The sequence below is a fragment of the Ovis canadensis genome, chromosome 2 (assembly GCF_042477335.2).
Source record: "Ovis canadensis isolate MfBH-ARS-UI-01 breed Bighorn chromosome 2, ARS-UI_OviCan_v2, whole genome shotgun sequence".
Classification (NCBI taxonomy): Eukaryota; Metazoa; Chordata; class Mammalia; order Artiodactyla; family Bovidae; genus Ovis; species Ovis canadensis.
Genome location: NC_091246.1, coordinates 60,387,146 through 60,410,598, shown reverse-complemented (window position 1 = coordinate 60,410,598; position 23,453 = coordinate 60,387,146). Strand labels below are relative to the sequence as shown.

General features: G+C 39.4%; 1 protein-coding gene across 3 annotated transcripts in view; it reads right to left on the bottom strand.

The window, feature by feature from the left end:
* Positions 1 to 23,453, bottom strand: part of PRUNE2 (prune homolog 2 with BCH domain) — a 291,389-nt gene that overhangs the window by 237,043 nt on the left and 30,893 nt on the right. For all 3 annotated transcript variants that reach the window (XM_069576309.1, XM_069576310.1, XM_069576307.1), the window contains exon 2: positions 2,734 to 2,838. In XM_069576309.1, the coding sequence (XP_069432410.1) occupies positions 2,734 to 2,838 (105 nt within the window). The remainder of the gene's footprint in view (positions 1 to 2,733; positions 2,839 to 23,453) is intronic.

The following is a 23,453-nucleotide window of genomic DNA, read 5'->3' as shown; positions in this document are numbered from 1 at the left end:
ACAAGATGGTTTTTATCTCACCTATCAGGCTAATACAGAATCACAAGCATGTAATAATCATGATCAGTTTATGCACAACAAGATGTTTCTCCTTATTAATTGCTAGAGTTACACCGTACTCCTGATACTGAAACTTCAGTCAAGAACCATGCAGTCTGAGCCTGTTCTGGCAGGACCTGTTCTGGAGTGGGGGTCAGAAAAACTATGTTCTGGTCCCAACTCTTAAGTCTGACTTTGAGAAAGCCATTTTCCTCTCTGAGCCTCAGTTTTCCCCATCCATAGAATGGGGCTTACCTACCAGAGTGAAAAGTAATTATACAGAGTCAGGCATGTGAAGCTGCAAACCCTGTCCTTCTATGTGTTCATACTTTGAGACGGAGTAGCCAGGTTCTCAGGAAAAATTAATATGAAGGTGCAGACCCATGATGGGAGCAGGGTGTAGCAAATTAAGAGGAAGACACAGAGCTTAACAAGCTCCCAGTATGTGACCCTTCAGTAATTCCATATTTGTCCCCATGCTTAGTCATGAGTCTTGGAAGAAGGAGAAAAGAGGCCACACATCTCCTTATTTTACTATGACAACTACTTTGCCCACTCCTTTTGCTGGATGTTATACTGATTCAAGACATCAAAGTTAGTGGCAGTGCTGTCATTATTATTATATGACTTCCTAAGAGTCCATGACATGGTAATCTGACATGTTCATTTCATAGAGAGAAGGATGAATTTAGGAAAAATTTTCCTCCTTTAAGTAGGTGTAAACTGTACTTCCTTGAAGACTTAAGATCTCTCCCTGTGAAGGATTCTATGTGTTGGGGGAGTGAGTGGGTAGGTGTATGTGTGAGCACACACATTCTAATGACTGTACAAGGGTATCAGTGGTTCACTGTGGCATGGAAAATGAGAAAGAAACTTTCCTCTGGACAAAGTTGTGAGATTCTGAGCAACAACTCCACAACCTAATGCAACCTCTCCGATCCCATTAAGGGAAAAAAAAAGAATCCATGCCATGATCAGTCTAAAAACCAGTCTAGTTCAGGCAACTCTAATATTCTCAAGACAAGCAATGTTTTTTCCCTAGAAGTCAAAAAACCCACTTAAGGGTGGGCAGGACTTGGGGGAGATAAATTAGGAGTTTGGGATTAACAGATACACATTACTATATGTATAAAAGGTAATCAACAAGGACCTACTGTATAGCACAGGGAATTATACTTAATATCTCGTGACATAATGGAAAAGAATCGGAAAATCAAGTGTACAGCAAAGTAACTGAATTACTTTGCTGTACTCTTGAACACAATACTGAAAATTAACTATATGTCGATATAAAATAAATAAGAAAAAAATCCCATTAATAAGATTAGTATTTAAATGCATGTCTTGATACAGGCACATTTCTCTCTTCATCCCAATTAATCTCCCTTGTAAAGTTTAGCAAATTTTAAGATAAATCTGATAGAAAGTCATATGTCGACATCAGAATATTTTACCTGGCACTTTGTCAGCTGCTGCCCTAAAGTCATTCTTGCCACCTACGGCTCATTCTGGAAGGCCAGGTTTCATGTGAATGTAAATCATTGTAGATCAGCTATGCACACCATCAGAGTCAAGGATCCAAACAAAATTGGAGTAAAACAAAGTGCACTCCAGAAAACTAAAAATTGTGTGAAATTAGACATAGCAACAAGACACTCATAATATACTTTTTTAGGCTTTAAAGTGATGCTTTGATGTGGGTTGATGAAAAAAAAATCGATCCCATTGAAATAAATATTTATGCAGAAAATTTATGGAATGGACATTTTTAAACAATTTACTTAAAGAAAGGTCTTTTCCACCTCCACTGGCATGTTATAGTATGGCTTCACAGAGTACGAGGACTGACTCAAGGGAGATTATTGTTAACTGAGAGTGACCTTGCTGTATAAAGTCAGGCTAAGACGCAAAAACAGAATACAGATGTGGACGGTAACACCTCTGTTACTGAAAACTCCAGCCAGTGTGCTCTATACTTCATGTAATGTTCACAGATTATTCTGCACATATTTTTCTACTCCCAAGGGCAAGATTATCCAATGGGAATGATAAAGGCAAACAAGAAATTCTGACAAAACTAATCAATAATTATAAAATTTTAAAATTTTTTATTCAAAAAAATCGATCCTATTGAAATAAATATTTATGCAGAGACTCAGTAAGAAATAATTAGAACAATCCTAATATGTAGTAAGTGACCAATAAATATTTGTGATTAATTATAATACATTATTCTTTGCAACAATAAACTAGAACATGAAAAATTGTTAGTAGCTCCATTGTTTTTTCTGGAAAACATCTGTTTATAAAAGGTACATCATAATTCAAATATAAAAAGCATAATCTTGGGGTTCCCTGGTAGCTCAGTAGCAAAGAATCCACCCACCAGTGCAAGGGACAGAAGTTCAATCCCTGATCTGGGAAGATACCATGGAGCAACTAAGCCCGTGCACCACAACTAGTAAGCCTGTTCTCTAGAGTCCAGGAGCTACAACTACTGAGCCTGTGTGTGCAACTACTGAAGCCCAAGTGCCCCAGAGCCTGTGCTCCACAAGAGAAGCCACCATAGTAAGAAGCCCACGCACCACAACTAGAGTAGCCCCTGCTCTCTGCAACTAGAGAAAGACCAGCACAGCTGAAAATAAAAAATAAATGGTAATTTCTTAAAAGATTCATGACCTTCTTTCCACTCACCTTGTCTAGAAAGTAAGCATATGTGAAGGCAGAAATGAGAGAATCCAAATCACAGGATTTGTGTCCAATAACCACATGGACCTTCTCCAAGCGTTTGCTTCGATTCTGAAATAAATTTAAATAAAACATCACAATTTAACAACAGATTAATGTAAAGTGTATGCTTTTCAACTTTTTAAAGTATGTATGCCTTAGCTATATTCAGACACAATTGCAAAAACTCTTGAGGTTTTATATAAGGGCCTAAAATGGTACAACATGTTTAACATTCAGAAATGCTTATTCAAATTTTAGTTAGTTGTCAAGAACAGAAAATTATTGGTTCACAACCTTGGGAACTCTCCTGGGTGAAACCTGAAACAGGCCCCCATATCCAGAGAACAAGGGGAGACTGAAGAAGATTCAGCCCACTCCAGATGGGTGGGTGGCAGGTTCCAAAAGCAAGGGAACCTACTTACAAGGCTTGTCTTGGGCAGCCACAAGACAGGTGTATCTCTACACCTGCCCACCAGAGTCTTAAAAGTTCATGTAGAGGCCTTAAATGGCTTCCGTGACACATGGTCTCAACAACACCTTGTTCACTCAAGGCTGTGTCCATAAAAATAGTTCCTGCTGTGGGACTGATGGGCAGATTGTACATTTCAAGGACAGGGGAGGGGAAGAGGAACCTCCAATTGCCAGAGTCTAGCTCTCAGGTCAACTGGTAGCCACATGCTCGCAATGACCTTCTCCAACAAAAATGTGGTTGTATTAAGATCATCCACAAAGTAATTTGATATGAACTATATCTCCAAGTTAACACTTTTTAGTAAAAGATCATTTTTGTCTAAAGAACAGTTCCATAGTATTTTATATCATTTTTTTTTACACAAGAAGTTCTCACTTTGAGAGAAAAAAATGACTTTTGTCATATGTCCCTGGTGTGCAACACTATTTGGTAGAAATTTATTTTTTTCATGCCACATTTTGAGTGACAGGATATGCTCTCTCTGTATTATATTCTATAGTTTAACAAATAAAAGTGGGTGTAATGCTTTTCTTCCCTCCAGAAAAAGTAGTTTGATCAGTATTATTGCTCCAAAAATACAAATCAATTGCTACTAAAGAGTGTATATTGTCACCTCTCTGAAAGAGAAGACATACATACTGTTTTCTTTCCTGGTTAACTCAACAGTTGCTTAAAATTCTTTGTAGAAGGCTGGCCTCCTTCTAAAACACTGGATTAGAAGTGCTAAAGAACCAATCACAACCAGAAAATTCCACAACAAAACTGTCCAATAACAATAAGGGTAACCTAAATTGACATATTTATGGAATGTCAGGGATGACTCTTATGTATACTTTCTCAGCTTTTCATCCTTTATTTTAATTTCTCTTTTCATGACTTACTAGAAAGCCAACTCGATTGTAATACTGCTCAAAAAGCTACTCAAAAAATCCACTGTTCATGATTATTTCAATTAAGAAAAAAACACTTGTTATTCCTTTTTCTATGGAACAAAGAAAAAGGATTATTTAGTAACTTACTAGGCCTCTTACAACTGAATCTATAAACGTGTTGGTGTTTGTAGAGAACTACCATATCAGACTCAGAAACTAGTTATTCAACAACCAAACTGTGGCCCGAGGAAAATAATAAGGTAAATCTTGGAGGAGGCTCAATCAAAGAGCCTGTCAACATAAAGAATGATGGCAGGATCAATATTGCATATAAGTTGTACAATATTGCAACATTACATACAATACATACAATATTGTACATACAATATACAAGCATGCAATATTGTAAATTAAAACAAACACATATATTTTAAAATATATTGACATGTTGATCTTTAGTAAAATAATAGGATTTTAAAATGTTGTAAACACTCTGAAGATAATTATAACCACTGCCCGCCCCCCATCACCACGTGTAGCTCCCACTCCTTCCTCTCCCACCCTCCTTGCCTCAACCTCATAACTTTATAGCTAGTCCACTTGTACTTTTGGAGGATTCTAGTCTAGACCCAGTTCTTACTCCCAAAGCCAGACTGCTTCCCCTGTGCAAGACTGTCAGATTTAGAGGTATAGAAAGAAATTGGGATAAATGCAATTATACTTCATTACAACACAAATAAATGCATTAAGAAACCATATTACTGTAGACTGTTATTCTTCCGAGAAGCTCGGGCGAAGGTCTAAGTAGACATTACGTCATTTCTCCTCCCATATCTCTTGGAAGGCAGACAGTAAGAAGATTCACAACACTTTTTATAGGTCAGTAGAGGCTGTTAGAGGACTAGGATTGTTCCCCAGAGCCCATGACCTGGTACAAAGAGCTCTGTCTCTTCTGCCCTGCACTGATCACACCATAATGCCATAATGACTGCAGGATCTACAAAATGAGCAGGGATGGGAATCGAGGGGGCAAAGAGAATGTTAAACACACCTGTTAAATACAGCAAGGCTTCATAAAAGTATAGCATTAAAATTACTCCAAAGCTGATCTATCTGCCTCCTTGTCTAGGTTCGGTAATTCCTCGGCACAGCTCTGCATTCAACATTCAACTTGCACCAAAGAAGACATGGGGGAAAACAAGAAGACTTGGGAGTCAATGCATTTCCAAGCCCAAACCAATTATTAATTAGAAAGAGAAAGGAGCTAAATAAAGTTGTGAGCCCAAACATGATGGGCCAGTTCTCACAACTGGGGAATCTTCTGCTGCTAAGCTGCTAAGTCACTTCAGTCGTGTCCGACTCTGTGTGACCCCATAGACGACAGCCTACCAGGCTTCCCCGTCCCTGGGATTCTCCAGGCAAGAACACTGGAGTGGGTTGCCATTTCCTTCTCCAATGCATGAAAGTGAAAAGTGAAAGTGAAGTCGCTCAGTCGCGTCCGACTCTTAGCGACCCCATGGACTGCAGCCCACCAGGCTCCTCTGTCCATGGATTTTCCAGGCAAGAGTACTGGAGTGGAGTGCCATTGCCTTCTCCGGGGGAATCTTCTAAGATTAGGATTTATTCATCCTTCTTCATTAAAGAGAAAAAAGCATGTATCAATTTGCAGGTCAGGCTGTAGAAGATCCCAACACAAACCTTCAAGAGTTTTTTTTTTTTTTTTGGTGCCCACATCCCTCTGTTTTGATGTTTTCTTATTTGTTTCCTGAATCCCCTTCTTCCCATATATCAAGTTCCTTCAAAGTCATGACTTCTTCCAGCATCATTTACTATATCTGCCATCTCCAGTCAATGTCCCAGTTCCCAGACTCCAACGCTATCTTCCCACCACCATCATTCTGGTGGCCATCCTACCAGGGATTTATCTGCCCCTTCACTAGCAATTGCATAGCGAATCCATGCCAGTGAGTACTCCCAGGTTAATGCGTTACTCACCAAGGTAACATACTTTCGTTTTAAAGAGACCTTCCAGGAATTATGCCACAATCCAAAAAGATGACTAGAAATTTCAGGCTGGCTAAAATTGTTAGACTAAAGAAAAGGGACATCACAATCAGAAGGTTCCTTTGGTGACCCTTAAAATGGTAGACTCAACCTCAAAAAACATTCCAGACATTCCTAAAAGCCTGATTCCTGCCCAAACCCACTAAGATATAATTCATTCATTCATTAAGGGTAGCAAAAGTCAAGTATCGCAGTAACCAGGCTTAGACAGATTTCTGCGTGCTTGGAGGAATAAAACATGAAATTAGTTACATAAACTCAACCAGTAGGTGAACTCAAGGAATGTGCAGGATTTGGCTTCTCAAAACAGAGGTCAACAGACAGAGAACACAGGTCCCACTTTCAAACTTCCTACCACAAATGACCTTAGCCGTATGATCGGAGTAAAAACAGGGGTCAAAGAAAGTCAGAAAAGTCTGGGACTGAGTTCAGGGGTCTGGGGCTGGTAACAGGGTATCTTTAAGGTACCTGGTCCACTCTGCATCATTGGCTCCACTTGCAGGGGCAACAATGAAACTGGTTCACAGAACTGAGAAGAGACTCCTGACCACAATGATGCCCTGCGCTGCTCACAGCAGGCCTCTGGGCCCTTCCTGTGCCACATCCCCATATATTCACAGATTCACAGATGCTCAATCTTAAAGTCTATGACCCTTGACACAATTCAAATTGGGGTCTAGAGTATTTGCAAACAGACAAATTATGCCCAAATAAAAGTTGACATATGTACAATTTTACCAATTCAATTAATTATTGTCATCCAACTAATAATATCCTGTTTGCGTGCCAGGCACTATACTAATCTCTAAGGATACACCACTGAACCAAGCAGACAAAAATCCCAGCCCCCATGGCACTTGCATTTTAGTGCCAGGAGATAAAAAGAGCCAATAATTAGATAAGGATGAATAGAAGGCTAGGGTGCCCTGGGATGAGGTTCATCCCAGGTGATATTAATAAATATCTAAAGTGAAGAAAAGAGACCTCCAGTTATCTCAGGCCAAGGTACAAAGTGAGACAATGCCTAGAATGTTCCAACAAATAGTTATTACCTAGCATATACATTTTCAAAATGTGACTTTATAAACTCCCAGCTAGGAGAGAATAGATTTGGCAGGAAAACAGCCATCCCCTGATCTTGATATAAGCACAGCAAGCATTAAGGAATCTCAGGAGACAGAGATTTATCATCTCCTATCTACATCCAGTGCCGAGCAAGCCCAAAACAAAATGGAATCTTCATAATGGGTTGAAATAGATACTGTACTCAACTTATACTATACCTTGAACTTCTGAATAGATGGACAGAACCTCTCCATAGTCAACATATAAAAGAAAATATATTGAATATGCCAGTATTCCAGATCACAATCTTAATATGCTTTCAAAGTGTAATCCTATACATCACTAAAATGAGATTTCTTCATGAAGTTTCATACCTCTTTTTAAAAGAAGAGAAATATCTAAGCATTAAGATTCAACCACCCATGAAAGCAAACTGTACTTGTCAAGCAAAAGTACTTTCATACACACTCTGATCAAAACAGAATTGATCAGTGAGAGGGCTTCCAGAGCTCTGTCATAAGCTCAGGCCCCTCCATCGTTTTTGTTTTTTTTTTTTAATAACTCCGCCCTCTGAGAAACAGAGCTGTTCCACCTGGAACTTTACATCCAGAGCCCCACAGCTAACCTTAGCCAACAAGCCCTTGCAACACAGTTTTACTACGGTTTCTCCATACCCATCCTACTCTACTCTCTTTTCTTAAAAATCCTAGGCAAATGTTTTAAAAAATAATGAATTGAAATGATCAGTATAGAAAAAGCCTACAGAAGTTGGAGAGTCCCCTTCATCGCACACTGATACACAGCCTATTTCTTAGTCCCTCATCTTTAACCAGCAAATGAAGATGCCAGAGAAAAAGAAGTCATTTGAATTTACTGGATACTATCCCCAAGGAAATCCAGGAACAGAAACAGTTGGCAGTTGACTACTTCTAACTCCAAGTCAATGAGGGGTCAGAATGAGGGGTCTTCCTTCCTGGAGGCTGGCTCTGGGTGGCACAGAAAAGGGCTCAGCTTCTCCCCAGAAGAACCCTGTGTACTGAAGGCTGCCATGATTCTAAATCAGAAGACTCACAGATGGGCAAGAGGAAATCTTACATGCTACTAATGTCCCTTTCGATCCCTATCTCCAGGCCAGTTACAGTCACCGGAAAGCCAGGAGGGAGGGATGCATAAGAAACCACAGCCAAATGAGCAGCCGGGGCACAGGGGGCTGTGGAGTGCCCAGAGCAACCGGGTCCTCCAAAGGCAAGGACAAAAGCCCCTGATCACCCCTATCGGATATGGGTAAAGCCACATTCTTTGTTAATTTGGTAAATGAGCAAGATGCCTTTTATTATTGGCCTTGGGTTTAAGATGATGTCTAGAACTTCTGACCTGCTGAACATCTCATAATCTTACCACTATCTGAGAAAAGGTTGGGACTCAGACTGAGCACAGGCTGGAGGGAACAGCGTGACATTAATTAAAAGTTTTTAAAAAGCAAAGCAGAAACTTATCACTCTGTGCAAAGTCCCCAGAACACAGGAATTTCCTCTACCAACTGAAACTTTTGTATTTTATTCTTTATTTTTGTTTCTTTTTCTGGTAAGGAAAGAAATACGAGTCATTATAAAAAGTCAGACACAACAAAAATTAATAAAACAAATAACCACGGTTATTGTTGAATATTGTTGAATATTCCACATTTTAAATTTACACAAGTATACTGACACATATACTTTACAAAAACAAGGTTCTTCTCTACTCACAATAGCTAGGACATGAAAGCAACTTAGATGTCCATCAACAGATGAATGGATAAAGAAACTGTGGTACATATATACAATGGAATATTACTCAGCCATAAAAAGGAATGCATTTGAGTCAGTTCTAATGAGGTAGATGAACCTACAGCCTATTATACAGAGTGAAGTAAGTCAGAAAGACACACACACACAAAAACTCAAACCAGGGCTCTGTAATAACCCAAAGGGGTGGGATGAGGTGGGAGATGGGAGGGAAGTTCAAGAGGGAGGGGATATATGTACACTTATAACTGGTTCGTGTTGATGTATGGTGGAAACCAACACAATATTATAAAGCAATTATCCTTCAATTTAAAATATTTTCTTTTTTTAAAATGGAGTGCTTCTATTCCCAGTCTTTAGAGACTTCTTGTTTCCACTTAACAGTATACTGTTACTGCTATTGCTAAGTCAATTCAGTCATGTCCGATGCTGCGTGACCCCATAGATGGCAGCCCACCATCCCTGGAATTCTCCAGGCAAGAACACTGGAGTGGGTTGCCATTTTCTTCTCCAATGCATGAAAGTGAAAAGTGGAAGTGAAGTTGCTCAGTCGTATCTGACTCTCCGCAACCCCATGGACTGCAGCCTATCAGGCTCCTCCGTCCATGGGATTTTCCAGGCAAGAGTACTGGAGTGGGGTATACTATGGACATTTTTCCATGATCCAAACTGCAGATTTTCTTCATTCTTTCTGGCTTAATGGTATCAATTGTGAGGATACATCTCTATATACGAAGGAGGGGTGTGGGAGTTGGTATATGTATATAGAATTCCTTGGATCATCATACGTGGTTTTTTAAAAATCTCTGTGATATTGCCAAATAGGATACTCTGGCCCACTGGCTACCTTGTTTAGTCCAGTTTCATTCGAACGGTTAGTTAATAAATAATAATAAGTGACTGGGAGGCTGTAACTGATTTCTTCCGAAAAATCAGGTTATGCGTAAAAACAAAAACATTTGCCAGAATCTACAAATTCAGGACATAGACTGTTTCTATTTAATTTTCTCATAGATGTCCAAATTTAATTGGTGACGTACTGGATGAATATAAACCAGCGAATTAGGAAAAGGCAAAAAGCTTCCAATGACGAAACTCAAATAATTTTGACATAATTGAATTGTCTCAGTCAGTACTGACAAAACCGAAACTTAATCAAGTCAGAGAAGCATAGTCTATAACCTCCCTGCTCGCCTCCCTCCCACCTGACCTCAATAACATTTTCCTTCAGCCTCTCTTTGACGTGCTGAAGGCTCTCTTTTAGCATCTCTCAGTTGGGAAAAATAAGGGACAAGAGTCGAGCTGAGCAAATTCAGCTATAAGTGGCTCAGACTGCACATCTGTACTCCTTCTAGATGGTCCAATGTAGAGGCTATTGTGAGAAGGCAGTGAGGGAGCCAAAAGCTACACTCAGCTATTATCGCCCAAGGCCCTTCTTCTTGGGTGGGCATCTGGGTCCCCAGTGCCCTTGGGGTCAGGATCCCTTTAGCTGGGGCATTTGACACTGACTCGAACACTCATTGGTCTTCTCAGCTGAATCCATCTTCCTCAACCTGTTTGCTACCCATCTTGAAAACACAATGTTCTCAAAAGAAATGACTTCATATATGGTTTTCATACTTCCTCAATCATAATAATGATTTGTGCTGGAATTGTTATGTTACTTAAAACATTTAATTTTTTATATTTTTGTTCAAGATCCTCTTACTGACAATGTCCTAAAGGACAGTTTGGGGGGACAACACCATTATTTTTCCTCCACAGCTTCAACCAGAAAAGGTCAAGGATGATCCCCCCAAAATCCTTACCTTTTCTGAAGAGCCCCTTTAGGAATTGTCCTACATATTATCATTTTCAGCCATTCCACTTTTGGGGGAACTGTGTCCATACATTTATTACCAACTTGGTGGGGTAGCCCTTTAATTTCCTTTCAGTACTGCTTCCTTTCAGCTTAAATAGATGCCCCATCCCAGAAGTCTGTCCTCCATGGTTTCACAGATTTTAATAATCTCTCAACCTTCCTGTTTTCAGACTTTAGAACTGTAGTCTTTTCCATCTAGCCTCATGTAGATGTACATCTGGGTCCACACAGCTTTCTGACCCTCTGCTGTCTTTAACCCCTTTGCTATGCTTAGATCTTGCTGTGAACTGAATTGCGCACCTCAAAACTCAAATGTCAAAGCCCTAATCCCCAATGTGGTGGTATGTGGAGACGGGATCTTTGAAAAATAACTGAGTATAGATTTAGTCATGAGGATAGGGCTCTCAAGATGAAATTAGTGCTCTTATAAAATAGCAGAGTGCTTGTGCTCTCTATTTTTCTGTCTCTTTCTATCTCTCTCCACTGTGTGAGATCAGAAGAAGGAGGCTTTCTGTAAGTCCAGAAGGTGGTTGTCACCAGGACCCAACCATGCCAGTACCCTGATCTTGGACTTCCAGTCTCCAGAACTGTGAGAAATAAATTACGGTGTTTAAGTCACCCAGTCTACAGGTGGCTTTAAGTTAACCTTAAATTAACTTAATATTTATTTTTTTGGTAATATAAGTAAGACTGCAAGGAATATTAGGAACATAGTATTCTTATGCCCATCTCTAGTTATTTCTTCAAGATATACTTCTGAATTTTATATTTCTGGGTAATGTAGGTAATGTAGAATGTAAATATTTTAACGCCTACCAGAAAACTAGAAATTTACATTTTCACCTACAGAAATAACTGATTTTCAAATCTTCAGCTCTGTTTAAGCATTATCTTGTTGCTACGTAAAATAGTACCTTAATATTGTATTTATTATGCTTATTAAGTGCCTGAGGTCATTTTTTCCCATGGACACTGGTGTCTTCAAATGGACATATTTTTTGTGAATTTTTCACTGCATATCATTTTAGAATGTTTATTCTATCCTCACTGCTGAATTAAAATACTGTATTATTAACAAATTCAACTCTGGAAACATCAATAAGATATTACTGTGTTCTCTGGCCTCGGGCATCTATGGAACAGCTTGTTCAATAAGTTGCATTAAGTATGCAATAAGCATACATTATTTAATATGATATTATCTTTTCAAGCACTAAAGAGCAATGATACACTTTGTACCATCTTACCATGTTATTCTCAATCTACCTACCATGTTTTCTGAAAATTATTGCAATAATACAGGTCAGACTCTGCCTTAGTTTCTTGCTTTGACTGAAATCCATTTACTCCCCTTATAGTTAGACTCATATAAAAATGATGATGCAATTTAAATTTAAATCTAAAGTGTGAATGTATCATTCACTTTTAGGAATCTTTAAAAGCAGTGAAATTTTGATAGGCCAAAAAGAATGGCAGAACTAAAAGACTAGATCTTAAAAGTTCTCATCACAAAGAAAAAATTATAATTATTATGGTGATGGATGTTAATTAGATTTATTGTAGGGATCATTTTCCCATGATCAATACAACTTTTCCCAAATATTCAATACAAATATTGAGTCACTGTTATACTCCTGAGAATACCATATAATATAATATAATACAGCATTACATGTAAAGTACATCCCAATAAAAATACATACATATAACATGTGATTTAGCTACTTCAATTCTGTGGGGAAAATGATAAAAAATAAACTGAAGAGTAGGAGATAATATTTGCATAATATTTGTACCATCTTGCTATAAAAAGGGCAATATTTCTAACACAAAAAAAGTTTCTACACATTGATTGAGAAAAAGACAACCAATGAAATCATCAGTAGAAGTGAGAATAGGCAATTAATAGAAGAAAAAATGAATAAATGAAAAGAAATTCAGCCTCATTAGTAGTCATGGAAATGCAAATTAGATCAACAATAATTTAATTTTTTTTGCCCATCAAATTGGCAAAAAAATTGGGAATGCTCGCACCCACTGCTGGTTAGACTTCAGGCAGTAGTAAGGAATACTACAGCCAATGTGGAACTAATTTGACAGTACCCTTTAAGATGCAGAATGTTGACACTTTTTGATCCAATATTTATTTCACTTCTAGGTATCTGCTGCTGCTGCTGCTGCTGCTAAGTCGCTTCAGTTGTGCCCGACTCTGTGTGACCCCATAGACGGCAGCCCACCAGGCTCCCCCATCCCTGGGATTCTCCAGGCAAGAACACTGGAGTGGGTTGCCATTTCCTTCTCCAATGCATGAAAGTGAAAAGTAAAAGTGAAGTCGCTCAGTCACGTCTGACTCTTAGCGAGCCCATGGACTGCAGCCTATCAGGCTCCTCCATCCATGGGATTTTCCAGGCAAGAGTACTGGAGTGGGGTGCCATTGCCTTCTCCTTCTAGGTATCTATTCTATAAAAATAAAATCACCAATAAATATGGGTATTTTAAATTCCTCATTGTAATTCAAAATCCATTGTTAAATATGGATATTCAATAAAATCCTGAGAAATATCTGTTGAAGCAGATATTTGTAACAGAACAAAAGAAAAAACAAACAAATAAGAAACAACATCGATGTATAACAACCAAGGGATCGTTTGATAAATTATAGACTATCCATAATGTATAACCAAAACACCTATTATCAGACAAACGAGTTAGATCACTATAAAGACCTGGAAAGGTGTATTCCGATATTTTTCCACTACTTCACATGGCTGTCTCTTTCTTACTGGGTCCTGCTTCTCAGAAGCAAAGAATGCCGCTGTGGTGACAGTAACATCTTGCTGATTGCACTAGGTTCACCTACCAGGACATTATTTGTAATGCAGATTACTGAGCCCATCCCTGATACTCAGAATTAGTAGGTCTGCAGTAAAGTCTAAGAATAATGTGACATGTTTGGGAGCCATGGCCTTAAAGAGGACCCAAGATTAAGCTCCCAAGGACCATCTGGCTTTTGTCAACAGCAGAACAAATCTGCATTTGGGTTTTGAAAAGGACTGCTTGAGAGTTATCCTAGACTAAATACGGTTTCAAAGGCAACTACTGTGGTGTTAGATTTACTAAAGTTAGATTTACTCAAATCTACAGTTAGAAAAGGACTTGGGTTCACCCAGTTGAAACCCATCAATAGTTTCCAAAGTGAGAAAAAACAAACCACATAAACTCCTATTTATCTCATCCTTTGAAGTTTTCTGTTTTATTAAAACTACATTTTATGACATGTCATATCCTAGTCTAGTAATACATGAACAGAATTCAGAAATAAATATACTTCTTGAGAGAATGAACTCAAAAGACTTCTACTAATGCTTTTGGATTAGAAAAAAATATGAGACCATTTTTTATAGAGGAGAAACTAAGAACTAAAAAATAAAGAGAAGAGGAAGTAATAACTTCAACCTCCACCTAAAGTCCACCAGGCTTCCTCTTTGGTGCAATATTCTACTTCTGCTGTGGAGTACAGAGAAATAAAAGTCAACAACACAAATTAAAATAAACAGTACATCTCTTCATTTGTTGGTGTGTGCAATCTTTAGTTCCTAGTAATCCATGCATTGAGGGGTCAGCTATTCAAATATCAGAGATTCAGTTTTACTAGATCAATAGCTCCTTGCAAGCCCTGGCCACATCTTGAACTTGGTATCCCCCAGAGTTCCTAAAGCAGTGAGTGTTCTGTACACAGCAGATGCTCGAAGCAGCATTTGTTAGTGAAAACAATGGTTGGATATATCAGTTAGGCAGAAGAGGGTTTTTAATTTTTATATCTATCATGTTCTTGTAAAACAACAGTAGTATGGACTAACACTTTGTTAATAGCCCCAAAGCTAAAAATTATATTACAGACTGCAAGTAATCATACTTCTCTCAAGTATAAGACTCTCATATCATAGTGGGGTCTCTCTCTGAATCTCTCTCCCCCAACACATACACACATACATACACACACACACACACACACACACACACACACACACACTCCAGAGTATGATGACATACTCATTCTGTCTACTTCATGGGGTTATGTTCAAAAAATTCTTTAAAGTGATTTTATATACTAACAGATTTTATGACTATTATTTATCACATATTATCACATATTTCCTTTTTCCTGTTAGGATTTTAAACACTTAACTTCTGACTCTATTACACATTCTAATTTATTCATTATTCTGAAGATATAACTGTTATAGTAATTTTGTTTTTAAATGTCTCAAGCAGGGGAGAATAATACACTGTGGAATTCTATGAAAACATGACTTGCTATCTGTGTGTATGTATGTATGTATGTATGTGCGTGTGTGTGTGTGTGTGTGTGTGTGTGAAGCAGGCCCAATGCTGGGCCCTGATCCATTAACCCCCACCAACAGGTTTCACTGTAATTAGTTACCAGGTGTTACTCAGCTGCGGCTCCAGCACTTAAGTGGTTAATGGATGTCCAGTGCAGAGTAATTTTAAAATTCCAGTTTGTGTGGTTTCAAGACAAAAGGGGTATTTATCGTATTAACAATCAGAGCTAGTGAGGTTGTTGCCCCAAGGCACAATTTTTCCAAGGAATTTCAAAACTTCAGGTGGTGCACTTCTATTTTGCAGTTATGCCCTCTTCCTTTTGGTTGACAAAATGTGGAAAATGTGTCATAAAGTTCAAATTACTTCTTACTGTCCACTCACAAATAGGATAATAAGACATACATCTGCTTTCCCCAAAGCAGGAGATTAAGTGTTCAAGTTCAGAATGCCCTTTTCACAAAATGTTGATAATTTCTCAAGCTGGATAATGAATCTGTGTTTTCTCTGGCCTCTCTGTGGTGTGTGTTCAAAAACATAAATAGTTAAAAGTAAATGAGAAACTGAGGCAAGAGAGCAAAGAGGTTTTCAAGAAAGAAGGAAGAGAAAGGAAAGAAAAAAGAGAGGGAGGGAGGAAGGGAAAGAGAGAGAGAAGGAAAAAGGGGAGCAGGGAGAGAAAGCCCTTTTCACCAGGTCTTGGGAAAAGCCTGGGCCATTCACACTCCACAGCTAGTCAGAGTATGTCTTGCTTTCCATCCTTAAGGGTGACTCAGCACTTAGAATTGTACTTGGTAAAAACATTCAACTAAATATCAGTTGAAAAGATGGACTGAAGCAATAAATAAGAACCCCAAATTCTGAGCTCATGGGCAGCTAAAGTCTAGTCACTGAGACCAGCACAGCAAACCAGGAAGATGATGTTTCTGCCTGCTCCTTCCTCATCCCGTTCACTCTCACAAGCCCTCGCACACACCCTATGCCCTCTTGGACATTCTTTTTTATCTCTGTCTTATAGGTAGAGGTAGAGAAGAACAGCAGCGTTTATGATACCATCCACACACAACACTGGAAAACCAAACTGTCTTAAACCTGAGAAAGCCAATCCATAGATCCTGACATGATTCCAGTGGAATCTTCTATGATGTAATTGAACAAAGAAAATGTTTGCAGTGGAACTAGGATTTAGAGGGCTAAACCAGTGAGACTTTCAAGGGCTGTCAGGTGAAATTTGCATCAGGAAAACTACTGGAGGAAAATAAAGAACTGAGAGCCTTCACTTTGCTTTACTTTTGTGGGTTTGCTTTTCTTGCCTCTTCATCTTGGCAGTCTAATGTTATTCCTACACACCTATGTGCATGTATCTGAATGTTTATCCTGCCTGCAATAAGTCAAAATCATTTTTAAGAGGTGGATAAATAGCCCCCAGTTTATTTCAATCATGATTCACTAGAGCACTCAGATTTGCTTCCCTGCTTTTTACTCTCCTTATTTACGGAAGGAAGAAACGCACTTTGAACATGAGGTGGGTGCCAAGAGGGTGGGGGTCTTTATAAACTGTTTTTTATCAGTATACCATGGGAAACTTAGGATGACTCAGTAAATATATGACGTGTACTAAGTGTTTCTGCAAAATTTTTGTAGTAAATACGTCATACGAATAACAGAGAGAAAAGATCCAAAATAACGAAAGGTGTGATGACTTTTGAACTATTTCACTTTACATGTCACTCTCTGCTAAGAATACAGAGCCTTCTGAAAATATGATGTATATCTGGGTGCAGACAGGTATTGATGGTTCTATAGCATATATCCACACACACACACTCCCAAACTCCCTGCTCAGTTTGATCAAGTCCATTGTTAGGAATAACCCCCTGAATGAGGAGCACATGGGAATGAGGAAGTGACATTACTGTTAACACCTATGTAGAAACTGAGAAGCTAAAATCCTTTTAATTTAACCACCCTCTTCCCCAGTAGCTGCACCAGAGGATGGACAGGAACCAAGGGAATTCTATAAAATGAAAGCCTGCCCATAGGGGTCATTGATACAAGCTGGAGCAACTCACAGACGCATCTCTAGGACAAAGCACCTTCCCCAGGGATGGGCAGGCAACACCCAAGCCAATGAGCTTCAAAACACAATATTAGAAAATAAATGACTAGAAAGCTGTTCTTATGCTACTACTTCTCAAATTTGCCCTGAAGAGTAATATTTAATAAGTAACAGCCCTAGTTTTTGTTGCTATTTTTCCCATCTGTAAAGTTTTTATAAGTTATATGAATTTACTTTTTTTCCTCGATTAAAAGTATTTCCTTTGGGACTTCCCTGGTGGTCCAATGGTTAAGACTCCACATTTCCAGTGCAGGGAACGTGAGCTCAATCCCTGGTCAGGGAACTAGGATCCCACATGCTGTGCCATGTTGGGGGGGGGGGGGGAAGTATTTCCTTTTTTACTGGAAAAATTGCGATTCATAAGTATTTTAACTTTTCTTTAGTTGGTCCTCATGGAAAAGAACAAAAGGCTTCTGTTCACTACACTAAGTCCTCAGAACTTTCTTTTGTGAGTCTTTCCTCAGATCAAGTCCTCTTAACCTGCTGCCTCTTCCCCAGTCAGCCGCTCACTGTGTGGCACAGGCTGCTCTGATCTGTTCATTATTTCTCCTCCCTCAGATTGGGAGGGCTGAAGCTAATTAGTCAGGTTTTCTCTCCCCATGAACAAGCCAAGATGTACTCGGAAGGCTTTTCCCAGAAGCTTTGCTTTGCTGCAGTCAGCTTTTTGTTGTCATAAGAAAGATCTATTGCTTTAATTCTCATGCGAGTGAACGTCTGTATTTGGAAGGGATGTCGGGCAGGTGACACCACACACCTGGAATGTCTGAAAGCCTCTCAGAGATGACAGTAATGAACTGACAAGCGGCTGGGAGCAGGCAGAAGGAGAAGCTGCGTTTCCAGCAAGATGTGGTGATGCAGGTTGGGGGAACCATGTACAAGGGATATGCAGGGCAATGACTGTACTTTGCAAAGATGACAATTTTAACGATGCCATTATTTATTACACTGTGTGTTTTTCATTGAAAGAAGAACTCTCACCTTCCTGGTGACCTCTCATTCACTCTCTCAATATTTTGCAAAATACAAAACTCATTTTAAAACTAAACTGCAGCCGGCATACAGTAGTTGGGTATTTAATAAAGATTTATTAAAATACCTGTCTGGTGACACAGAATACTGCCATAGGAGATAGATACAGATGAGACAGATATAGAAATATGTGCATAAGTACTGTTTCATATGTTTTAAAAGCAGAAACAAATTAAGTATCACCCTCTGAGAAGAACAAGCTTGTCCAGTGAAAAGTTTCCAGTTTTCTAAGCATCAGTTCCTTCCAACCCTAGGATAATATGATTTTATGATTCTAAGCACTAAATGACCCGTGTTTCAGTTGCCCATACATTTTGCCCATAGTAAACTACTCTCTTCTATTGAGAGAATTACTTTGAGTGTCCGAATATAGCCCCTCAATATGGAAAAATTTCAATATGTTCATTTGAATTTTATTTTTGTCATTTTAAGGGGCATCATCAATTAAACTGATTATGAAAAAGTTACCTTTAATATAAAATATTTGAACAAAGCTTTCTGCCTTGATGCTTTAAATAAATTAGTCATAAAAAAAGAAAGCTTCTGTATTAGAGGAAGATTTTGTTATTTAGTTTTTAAACAGGTGTCACATTGAACTTTCACTACAAAAAATATATATCCAAAAAATGACAAATGAAGGTTTAAAAATATTTGGCAACCTTAACAATACATAATAACCACCAAATTTTTCACCATAATAGTTGTAAAATGGACATCAGCTTTAAAATTTTTTCACTAATCCTATATAATATAACTTTGTTCATTTCGGGCTACTGGCTATATTCAATGATGAATTATGTAAAACTTTTAATTAAAGACTTTAATTTCCTTACCATTTTATTTTTCTTAAGAGAGTATTTTTTTCTGAGTAATGTCTTTAGCAGAAGTTTAAAATTCCAATAACAATCTGAATAATAATCTTAGTTTCTTAATACTGTGGTATCTGCTCTGAAAATTCCAAATATTTGAAACTATAAGCTAACACTTCTGCCTTATGACAACTGCAACCCCACTGCCCTACATATAGATACTAATGTAGAAACAAACAGTTTTATTAGGAATACTTGTCAATTACTCACTGAACAACAACTGGAGAAGTGAATCTGTGGTTTGGAGACCCAAAGGAGTCATTGCATCTTAGCAGTGACCTTCAACTGTTTAAGAGAGTATTATTTATCTTCACAAATCAGTCCTGCTGTATGCTCCTCCCCTCCCAAGCTTTTTTGTTGTTGGTTTGTTTGACTGTATTTCAGAAGGCTATAGCAACTAAGAGCCCTTAGATCATATAATATTACAAACTTTCATCAAAGAAAAAAAGAGAGCCAGACTCCTCCACGTGTAATGTGTGTGTGTGTGTATGTGCGTGTGTGTATGTACATGTGCGCACACATGTATGTGGTGTATGACTTCTTAATTCAGCCATGTCTTAAGATCTTTAAATTCTCAGGGTGGGAAAAAGGGGAGAAAATGTTTTTAAGCTTCTGGCTGAGGTGGTAGGAAGGTGCCAGTAGTATGTGGGACGGGAGCAAGAAAAGATGGAGAGAATGTGGGACCACTGGATGGGGGAGATGGTCCTCTCTTTCCACTTGCTTGGTAAGCAAACCCCAGCTAACCAGAGAGAAAAACTCAAGAGGCAACAACCTGTTAGTAACAACAGTGACAGCAGAGAGCACCTCACTGTCTCACTACTCCAGGGGGCACCATTTACATCTCATGGAACTGTGCCCAGGGGACGCCATTCACATGCATTCAAGGTGAATGGTGCCTCTAGGACAACTGCGGAGCCACTGCTGCAGTTTCTCTGATCCTGGCATCATTTCACAAATTTCTTAGAATCCTGGGTGGAAGATCCTTTAGTATTCCCAAGTTAAATCTGGTGAGCAGAGATCACAGGAGGTAATTGCCCCAGGGCTGGGATTTCCAAAGCCATGCATTTTACAGCTTCCCTGCCCATGGGCTGACAGCAGTGGGGACTGTTTCTAGTAATGTGGTGCCTCCAAGGTTCTGCACAGTCCTATCTCCCTCTGCCTCCTAGGTTGTTTCATTTAAATTTTAAAATGATCATGGTCAACTTTTTATTATCTCGGGAAAACGCAACAAACATGAACTACTATGGTAGTATGGTATTTGGTAATTACAATATAGGAGGTCAAACCAATTAATCCTAAAGGAAATCAACCCTGAATATTCATTGGAAGGAATGATCCTGACTGAACCTGAAGCTCCAATATTTTGGCCACCTGATGTGAACAGCTGACTCATTGGAAAACACCCTGATGCTGGGAGAGACTGAAGGCGGGAGGAGAAGGGGACAACAGAGGATGAGATGGTTGGAAAGCATCACCGACTCGATGGACATGAGTTTGAGCAAACTCCAGGAGACAGCGAAGGACAGGGAAACCTGGTGTGCTGCAGTTCATGGGGTCACAAAGAGTCAGATATGACTTAGTGACTGAACAGCAACAATAATGATATAGGTAATTCCACCGTAATAAGTAAAAGCTATAATCTTTTATACAGATTAGCACAGACAATGGCATATTTAGAAAGTTTGCATTGTTTGGCCCCACCTGGCAACAATGGACACCATGTCATACCCATTAGAGTCCTTGTCAACTGGAAGATTGGTCTTTTGGAGAACTGATGCTTACTTGCAATTATCTCCACTGAGAGCACAGCATCAGCAAGCCCCACCACTAACACAGCTTCAGCAGCACATTCCAGACCATTCTCTCAGCCCACCCTCCATGGGTTTCTTCTCAGCTCTTTGATCCCCCATGAGCTCTTAGGAAAATCTCTCTTTTCTAGAGAATAGGGAAAGGGAACAGAGCAATGAGGTATAAGAAAACAGTCTGTTTTCATTTCCTCTGCACCCTGTTAACAATAAGATTATTCATATGTCACAGGTCACTGAAAAACTGTGGGAGCACAGAGGATAGGAGCATTAACTGCCCTAAAGTGTCAAGAAACTTCTTGAGAAAATATCCCTTCCAGAAAAGAGAGGTGAGAGGTTCCCAGACTGAGAAGGAGCAGGAGCCTCTACTTTCTTTCTATGCTTCTCGTAAGTCAAAAACCACTGGACACAATGTTTATGGGAAACCCTCCCCGCCACCCCGCCCCGCCACACACACACACACATACTCCTACCAACTCCTTACTAGCTGGAGATTCAGGTAAAATGAGAGTTTACAGGGGAAATGGCATGATGTCTGTGATTTGCTTTCAAATCCCGCAGGAAGCAAAAATGTACAGTGATGCTAGTAGTAAAGAACCTGCCTGCCAATGCAGGAGACGTAAGTCTTGGGTTCAATCCCAGGGTTGGGAAGCTATCCTGGAAGAGGGTGTGGAAACCCACTCCAGTATTCTTGCCTAGGAAATCCCATGGACAGAGGAGCCTGGCGGCTACAGTCCATAGGGTCGCTAAGAGACACACATGACTGAAGCAACTGAGAAAGAAGCAAGAGAAGATGCTGTGGAAAGAGATGAAACAGGCAAAGCACTGGTAATTACTGATGGTAAGTGTTGTGAGTTGAGTTTTACCCACTCAAAATCCCTATGTTGGGGTTCTAAAACTCCAGTGTCTCTGAACTTATTTGGAAACGGAGTTGTTGCAGATGTAATTAGTTACGCTGGATGAGGTCATTCGGGTGGGCCCTAATCCAAGATGACTGTGTCCTTGTACAAAGGGGGAATCTGGGCACAGAGATACGTATAGAAGGAAGACAAGATGAAGACACAGGGAGACAGCCTTCTATGAGTCAAAGAACCTCTGAGTCCTCGAGACATTAGAGGAGAGGCCTGAGACACACCCTTCCCTTTTGCCCTCAGAGGGAACATGGCCCTGGGACACTTAGATCTCAAACTTCCAACCTCCAGAACCGTCAGGCAATAAATTTCTATTGTTTAAATCACTCAGTTGTAGGTAATCTGTGCTGGCAGCCTGGGAAACAAACACACTAAATCCTAGGTCCACTGAGGGTTCATTATGCGATGCTTTCCATTTTTGTATATGTTTGAAATTTTCCATAATACAAAGGTTGAAAAAAAGATGGCTTGTACATAGTCTCAGAAATATTAATAATTCAGCTGCACTCTGCTACAGCACTCCCTAAGGAAAACACCCAAGTACCAAAGGAGCTCAGATATCCAAAAATACAGCTGGTCCCCTCTTCAATCCTTGAGTCTAATTTCACATCTGCAATCCCTTTTCAAGGAATCGCTGGTAAATCTCCCAAACAAGGCGCCAGAGAGCTCCTGGCTCGTCTGGGCTCCAAACAGCGCATCCTCCGCTGAAGCGTAACTGCAGGCAGCCTTGCAGTGCCTTTATAAACCGCACACGAGGCGAGGTGGGAGAAGGCCTTGCAGCACAGATCCACAGAGAAAGCTTTTGTGAATTAGTTTTCTGCCCAAATGTGCACAGGCTACCAGATACACTATATTGATGGCATTTAACACGTGGTAGAGAGGTTAAGAAAAAAGTATACCAGGAAGTGAATTAAATAACCTCATAATTACATTTAAAGGCCCAGTGAACCAGGGCCACCACAAGTACTAAAATACATGATAACAAAAGCAGTCAGCATTTTCCATACCATATGCTTGTAAATGTTATTCTGCAGGGAACCAATTAAAACTATGGAATACTTAGAACACAGACATATGGAACAAAACAGGGCAACTTATCTTGTCACCGTGGTGCTTGCTCAGTACATCTATTAGGGAGACGTAATCCTGAATTATAAGCACCAATAAATGCTATCTTAATTATGACTACCAAAAGGCAATACCAGCATATAAAGCTTCTGATTTGGTTGTGGCATCATTTGGAGTTTTAAATGGAAGGAGAGCCTACCGCCTCCAGAATCACATGCAGTAACAATTACATTAAACATCAATAATTGAATCACTACAGCAAATTGTTAGTCAGGCTGGGTCTCACCTGTTACACAAGGAAAAGAACAATAATGTTCTTTGATTTCACAGGATTCCAAGCAAAACCATTTAAAAAGTGCAGGGATGAGGGCAAAAGAACATTAGGGGATACTCTCCTGGTGGTCCAGTGGCTAAGAATCTGCCT